General features: G+C 36.9%; 1 protein-coding gene across 1 annotated transcript in view; it reads left to right on the top strand.

Moving 5' to 3' along the window:
* Positions 1–7892, top strand: part of LOC107095714 (adhesion G-protein coupled receptor F1-like) — a 24452-nt gene that overhangs the window by 10396 nt on the left and 6164 nt on the right. Inside the window, exons 13-21 of the mRNA XM_015391957.1 lie at positions 126–191; positions 862–1122; positions 2582–2688; positions 4469–4527; positions 4614–4756; positions 4826–5038; positions 6962–7171; positions 7289–7420; positions 7502–7680. Coding sequence (XP_015247443.1) covers positions 126–191; positions 862–1122; positions 2582–2688; positions 4469–4527; positions 4614–4756; positions 4826–5038; positions 6962–7171; positions 7289–7420; positions 7502–7680 — 1370 coding nt within the window. The remainder of the gene's footprint in view (positions 1–125; positions 192–861; positions 1123–2581; positions 2689–4468; positions 4528–4613; positions 4757–4825; positions 5039–6961; positions 7172–7288; positions 7421–7501; positions 7681–7892) is intronic.

Below are 7892 nucleotides of genomic sequence, written 5' to 3'. Positions count from 1 at the left end.
TTTTCCACAATAGGGAAACATTGCCAGTATATCTTTTTAGCAACTATAGCAACAACAACTGTAACTTCTAATCAGTTGATATCTATGGTTCAGACAGTCAGCTCTAATGCTTTCCTCTCTTTCAGATTCATTGCCTGTTTTTACTAATGCAACAACTGCTACACCACAACCCATGACGTCCTCAGTGACAAGTAAGGGCCTTTTATGTTAGTGTGCCTCTTTATTCTCTGGTTATTAGTCTGCTTCATCTAAGTAACCATTTCTAAGGAGATGCTCGTTTCAAGATGAACTTGCTTTGCCAAAATTCACTTTAAGCTGCCACCATATGGTGCTTTTCAGGATTTCATATCACCAGCCCTGTTAATCTAGTATTATTTTTATTTTATACTAAACTTAGAACTTGTTTTCACTACATTTGTAAGATTTTAAATTAGGCAGTTTTTACCCCCAAAAAAGCCAAATAACGCTGATTGTCAGATTGAAATGTGAATTTATGTTCTCTCACAATAGATACAGCATTCTGATTGCACTTGGTTTATTTTAAATACATTTACTAAAATTTAATTTTCGTAACAGAACGAACTGTTAGAATGTCCCATGCACTTAATTTGATGATTGTGATTCTTTTGAATATAATCTAGTTTTACACCCCTATCCTTAAAGCAACTACAACAGTCCAAAATACCACCAGTGTACCAAATTCAACTATTACACATTTAACACAGACTACAGCAATCACTAGTCATCCAACAACTAACACCACTAGAAGTACTCCCATGAAAAACAATACAGCTGGCCTTTTTGACAGTCAACAGCCAACTTTTACCTCTACCTCAACTAATTCCACAACTCCTTTAAAAGCTACAACTACAGAGAAATCTACACCTGCACCTTCTACCAGTGCCTCAACAACTTCAATCAGTGCCTCGACAGCTACAACTATGACCAGTGTCTCGACAACTACAACTACAGCCAGTCCCCAGACAACTCCGACTACAACCAGTGCCCCATCTACCAAGACCACCACAACTACTACCAATGCACCCAAACCTTCTACCTCCTCAACTAAAGGCACTACAGCTTTGGCTTCTACCACAATAACTTCTGAAATACCTGTTGAAGGTAATGATCCACTGAAAAATTCCCCTTGAACCCATCAGAAATTAGATCCGGGGTTCTATGTCCTGGTTCTCGGGGGCCACTGCTCTGCATCTTTTAGATATCTCTGTTTCAGCACACCTAAGTCGAATGATTGAATTGCTGAATTAAAGTGCTGTAGAAGACACTCAATTATTTATAAGTTAGAGATGTTTGGCAGCAAGGGGAAACAAGATAGTGATACTTGAAGACCAGGATCGAGAACCACTCATTAGATTATCTGTCATTTGGCCAGGGGTTTGAATAGAATTTTCGCATTTAAATTTAACATATTGTTTTTAGTAATCAGAAGGACGAGTGCATGAGCTTGTTTAAAGGAAGGGGTACTTGATTGTGTCAGACATTGCAATATGAGGATTTTGCTGGGCTTTCCTGTCTGTTGGTATGAGTTGATTGAAATAACTCTATAAAGGGGTTTTATATCCTTAGCTGTGAATCAAACCTTTAAAATTAAAGTAGTGTTGCACCGATACCAGTATCGGGCAGGGCCCCGATCCAGTACTAAAATGCTGGTATCGGTTTCGGTGAGTACCAACAAACAGGGCACTCACACCATTCCAGGCAGGCAATAAAAAGTTCTACTGGATTCACTTTGTATTAGTCTTTTTCGTGCTTCACAAAGGTAGGCAGCAGCTTGACAAGACCATGATGGCAATTATTTTACATCCAAGTAGTATGTTGTTCTTTATATACACACATACATCAATTTCAAACAGATGGTATTGGTATGGTATCGGCCAATACTGCACAGCCAGGTGTCGAGCATCGATATTAGGGCAAAAAAAAATGACATCGGCGCAACATTTAAATAAACTGATGTGAATTTAATTGAATTCAATGCAATTGTCTGACAACCATAATTTAATTAGTCAGACATCTGATTTGACAGACAGAATAGAATTTTGTGTATATCTGACAATAAATGTAATACTAATTACAAGTTACTGCATTTAAGTATAGAATTGTTTAAAGCATAGGTTAATTGAAGATAACAGCATTAGAGGTACTAAGGCATGGTTTTTGAAGAAAATCTTTTTGATTTTGTTTCATCATCTTTTTAGTTATAATATTATATATAATATATAATAATATTCTGCTGCATTTCAGGCTGAATGACCAAAAACTGCCAATTATTGTTTACAGTCAAATATTGTCATATGAGTTTTTCACAGTTAAAGATTTTGTGCACCGTGTGGCTGTACTGATAAGTCACAATAAACAAAAACAACCTGTTTGTTTTCATTTTTATTTTTAAAATGACCCTACTTAAAACAACAGATGTCATCTATAGAATATATATATATATTTTTATTAGGCTGTGTGATATTTGTTGAAAGTGAATGCTGTTTATTGGTATATGTGTTTAATTTGCATGCTCTGTCTCAGAGACCAGAAAAATAAACTTTTTATTTTGAATAAACAGCAACTGACATACCAATGTCAGTCGAGCTAGACCTGGAATTCATTGATAAGTACAACGATAAAACCAGTCAGGAATTCCGAGACCTTTCATCAAGAATTGCTGAAGCGGTGAGTAGCTTTCATTTCTCTACAAGTTTTGAATATGTTTTGATCTAGAAAACATTCAACAAGGCAAAGCAAATGTATTTGTATTGTAAATTTCAATTAAAGGGCAAATCAAAAGGCAAAGAATGAAGAGAACAAAAACATAACACAGAGAGAAGTACATTGCAGTGGAATAATAGAGACAGATAAAGCTGAGATGGATAGCAAACCTATCCATATAATATTATAGTTAAAAGTTAAAATCATTAAAAGACCAAAAAATAAATAAATAAATACATTTTAACCTTATTAAAGCTTGTTAAGCTTTTAACCCTAAGAAAAAGCTTAGGGTTACAGAATTAAAAGCTGCCTCTCTGTGTTTAGAGCCAGTTTTGGGAATGTGGAATAGACTTGACCCTGAAGACCTGAGAGGTCTGGGTAATTGATACACAGACAAGTCTAATTTAACATATTTTAAAGATAATGTATTTTGGTGCAAGACATTCAGTAATTTAAAGCTTAAAATAAGTATTCTAAAGTCTATTCTGTCAGATCCATGGAACCAGTGGAAGGACTTTCTTAGGTAAAGTGAGGACGAGAACAGTAGCATTCTGGATCAACTGCAGCTCTCTGTTCCACTTCTAAGTTGCACTAATCAATTTGACGAAATAGATATTTGGATTAGTTTTTTTTAAATCTGCTAAAACAAAAGTCCTTCAGGTAGTAAAAGGCAGACTCCAGAACTGTCTGTATGAACTTGTGGGTTCAGATTTCAGTCCTGATCAATGGATCCTATCTGAAATAACTGAAGCTATATCCAAGTTTTTATCATTTCTCCAATAGTCCAGAAGTTAGGACTTTTGTTTTGTTTATTCAGATGTAGAAAATTTTGGCATGACAATGCACTGCTTTCTTCTATGCATTTACAAAGCACATTAAAGTTATTATAGTTACCAGATTACATTGTCATATTGTAATGTGTGTCATGTAAATCCCTTAATTTAAATCCTTTAATTGTTCCACAATGGGAAATTGCCTCTCTGCATTTTACCCATCACCTTGGGGAGCAGTGGGCTGCCATTGTGTGTCACGCGGGCAGCCCACTGCTTGGTTTTGGGTTTTGCTCAGGAAACCAGCGTGGGGATCGAACATGATACTTGCAAACTTCTCAGAGCACAAGCACACTGCTTCTGGTGAACTTTACAGTTCACCAGATCATCCAGTCAAATTGATTAAAGTTTTCTATCTAAGGAAAACCAGTCAATTGCATCAACTTATTGACTCGCAGGCAATCCCTCTTACTAAGCATGCTTGTAGCGATAGTGGAGAGGAAAAACTTTTGACAGGAAGAAAGCTCCAGCAGAACCAGACTCAGTGTGAGCGCCCATCTGCCGAGGCCGACTGGGTTCAAGGAGACAGAAGCAGAGATACAAAAGGCGGCCCCGTCTAGGAAATACAAAACCAGACAGACAAGCTCAGAGCCAGCTCCAGTGTTAGAGGATGGAGAGAGCACATCCAAACCGGTCACAGTCAGAGAAACAGGACTGCACTGAAAAACAGGCCGATCTCAAACATCTATAAACATAGGTGTTGATGGCAGCAGGGCAGCTGATATTACAAGGCAAAGCTACTATGAGAAAAAGCAGAGAGAGCAGAACGTTAGAGATTGAAATAACAGATTCTGCAGAGTGGGAGAATAGAGATAGAATGAAACAGAGTGAGGAAAAAGGTGTCCCTTTGTCCTCCAGCACTCTCTTTACTCATCTTCATAGTTAAAGTAACTTATCTTGTTTTTTCCACCCAGCTTGGGGAGCCGTATACACGTCTGACTGGATACATTGGTGTTTCTGTGACAGATCTTAGGTATGTTTTTTCTTTAATAAATAAAAATCAAGATTCTGGACTCAACAATTATAATGCTGTTGTTGATTTGTGTGTGTGTCCCAAAGGCCAGGCAGTGTTATTGCAGATTTTACTGTGAAGATGTCTGGACCAGTTGATCTGACTGAAATCACTGAGGCCAATTCAAGGCTTGATAAAGCATTGGGGCCAATTGCTCGTGTTCTTGCTACACCGACTGCAGAGTACAACAGTAAGTTAAACATACTAAATTTTTTTTTTACATTAATGTATTTTAAGCTGACCTAATTTTCTCTTTAAGGTCCGAACCAACTTAAATCAAGTGTAAAGGATTATATTTTTACTGGGAAAACCATAACCCTGACTTGTGACCCTAGCAACGTCAATATGGGAAAAGTGAAAACTACTGAATGGAAATTTAATGGGTTTGAAATTAGATCAGAGAGACATAAAATATCTTCTTCTGAAAATCAGTCCAACCTGGTAGTGGAAAAAGTAATATCAGGTGATGCTGGTAAGTAAAAAACTATTTTATTTAAATAAAAATGAAAAAAACAAAAACAAAATGTGTTTAACCTGTTAAATATGAGTTGCCCCCATTGGACATACAGTACTGCCACAATAAGGCTACGAGTAGTTTCATCTATTCGTTGTTATGGCTACTGCGCGCCATTACAACAGTTTTATTTGGTAGGCTTAAACCTCCCAAGAGTTAAAAAAACTGTAGATGATTTAATTTATGTTTTTTTTTTTGTGAATTTGTAGTGACCATTAATGGTTGAAATATCGCTGCCTTGACCCAAGTTGACATCTCTGTAATCTTGATGGATGACTTTATGCTTCAACAGAAAAAAATATATATTTTAAGAGAATATTTGAAAATGTTTAGTCAAAGCTTTCTTTTGTTTTCTTGCATATTTGGTTATTCAAAAAACTTGGGTAACATTTATCAGAAGAAAAGAGAACTGCAGAAGTCCAGATGTAGGGAAATTGGTACAATAAAGTATGCTGGTAAAGATTCTCGGTCATCCAGGTCATAGTCATTCCAAAACAGTTAAAAAACAATCCACTGGACCTGGTTTCCAAGTTTGAAGATGATTCGCTTTCCATCCAGGAAGCTTTTTTGTTTCAAAATGTCAGAATTAGTGTTGAGTTCGAAGCTATATACAGTAGCCCAAAAACTGGTTTTGGCTTAGAAACGTGCAAATTGGACTCCTCTGGACAGGACTCTGCTATCCACTTGCACCTTAAGGACAAGGGACACTCAGTTGAGAACTAGAATGTTTACATTTGGACAAAAAAGACAGGTGGTTTGAAAGTGTTGTGAAGGAAGCCATTTATGTTACTAGAGAAAATCCAACCTTAAACAGAGGGGGTTGTCTCAGGTTTCAGCTTTCAGAAACCTACAATGCAGGGATAAAGTTGATTCCTTCCTGCTATCATTTCAACCCCCCACCCCATGCAGGGGACAAAAAGTCTCACCGTACTGGGCAACCAAGCCAACAATTGCCCCTAGCAATCCCCCCTTTCATAGGCATAGCCCAGTATTGGGTATTGCAGTGTGACAAAGAACCCAAAACGACTTGCCACTCCTAAGGATTAGACCTGTTCTTCTTGTTCAATTTGCATATTTTCTAAGCCAAACGTTTTTGGGCTAGTATATAAAGCTTCAAATTCAACGCTAATTCTGCTATTTTTTATTGTAAAAGTTTCCTGGATGAGAAGCGAAAAGTTTTCAAACTTGGAAGCCAAGTCCAGTGGATTGTTTTTTTACCTTTTTGGAATGAGTAGAACAAAGTAGGACTACGGAAACAAACACAAAAAACACCAAAGGTAGTATATAATTTCAATGACAGGGAAGCTTGTATAATGTCAGCAATGTGGACATTATAGATTTTTTGAAACTCATGCCAGCCAAACAAGCATGCTCATTCTGAGCTAGCATTCACCCAGCCAGAGCTACATATGTACACACATTCAAACACAGATATTCAGGTCTGCAGGTAGCTTCGGGTTGAGTTCTATGCCCAAAAGCACTTCAACATGTACCAGGGAAAGAAGATGTAACTTTTTAACTGAATGATACTGTAACTATTTCCAAAAAAGTATAAAACAAAAGTTAAAAAAAAACAATCTACTGGACTTTGTTTCCAAGTTTAAAGACGTTTCACTTCCAATCGAGGAACCTTTTTTTAATTCAAATGTCAAAAATAGCATTGGGCTTGAGGCTCATATACAGTAGCCCTACAAAGCCTTTAGAAAACATGCATAACTTTTTTGGTAATGATTATGAATTGCATGACTGAGAATCTTCACCAGATACTATAACTATTCCCCTCTGTGCCACAGCTGACAGTGTAAATGATCAGCATCCACATGATCAATTATTCACCTTTATTTTGTAAAATAATTAATCATACAATGTTTGTAATTGCAGGGCTTTATGAATGCATACTACGGGGGGAAGGTTTTAGTTTTATCCAAAAGAGAACTGTGAAAAATAGTGAGATCAGACAAGCCCCTAATGTGCGAATCTCACAAACAAGGTGGGTTAAATGTGAGGAGAATAAAAACGAAAAAGTTACTTGCTGTGTGCAGTCTCCTTATAAGGTGAAATGGTACGAGGGTTCTACAGAATTAAGTTCAGGTAAGCATCAATGAATGACAAATATGTTTAATATTTACCGTATGCTTAGCAATTCAATAGCTCTTTACTACAGTATGTACGTTGTAAAAATCTGTTTCAATTCAATTCAATTTCCAGTTCCTGAAAAAGACTGCATCATACATGAATTTAACATGCAAGGCTGCAGTGACCCAACAAGAGAATTTACCTGTCAAGTTACTGAAGATGCGACATATAAAGCAACAACAAAAGTGAACATATTCACAGATCGTAAGAGCAACCTATGAAACACAGTCTTTTTTTCCATTTTACTTTTCCTCTGACTGATTATATATTTTGCAAACCTTTAAGCTGTTGTATGTGAAGATGAGGAGTACGGGACTGGAAGAGCGGGTGACAAAGCGAGCGCTATGTGTGCTGATGGTCTGGAGGGTAAAAAGATTGCAGAGTGTCAGGAAAATGGAGCATGGAAACTGATAATGGACTCCTGTATTGTTACAAAGATCAATGAGCTGCTGATTGATTCTGCAGTAAGTAGCTTTTTACCTTAGTACAGAAGTTTGATGACTCTTTTGGAGATGTGGAAACCCTGTAAAGGCTTTTCTGAATTACAGATGGTTTAATTGACAGATGCAGTAAGCCATATTTTAACACCACCATGTAGCTTTCTGCTGTATTCTTATTGTATTCTTGCACTAATATGCTAGAAGAACAAGAAATTAAAAAAACATTTTCCCCCCCC

This window comes from Cyprinodon variegatus, unplaced genomic scaffold (assembly GCF_000732505.1).
Source record: "Cyprinodon variegatus isolate N-32 unplaced genomic scaffold, C_variegatus-1.0 Scaffold567, whole genome shotgun sequence".
Classification (NCBI taxonomy): Eukaryota; Metazoa; Chordata; class Actinopteri; order Cyprinodontiformes; family Cyprinodontidae; genus Cyprinodon; species Cyprinodon variegatus.
The sequence above is the reverse complement of the archived record's forward strand: the minus strand, read 5'-3'. Positions and strand labels throughout refer to the sequence as shown.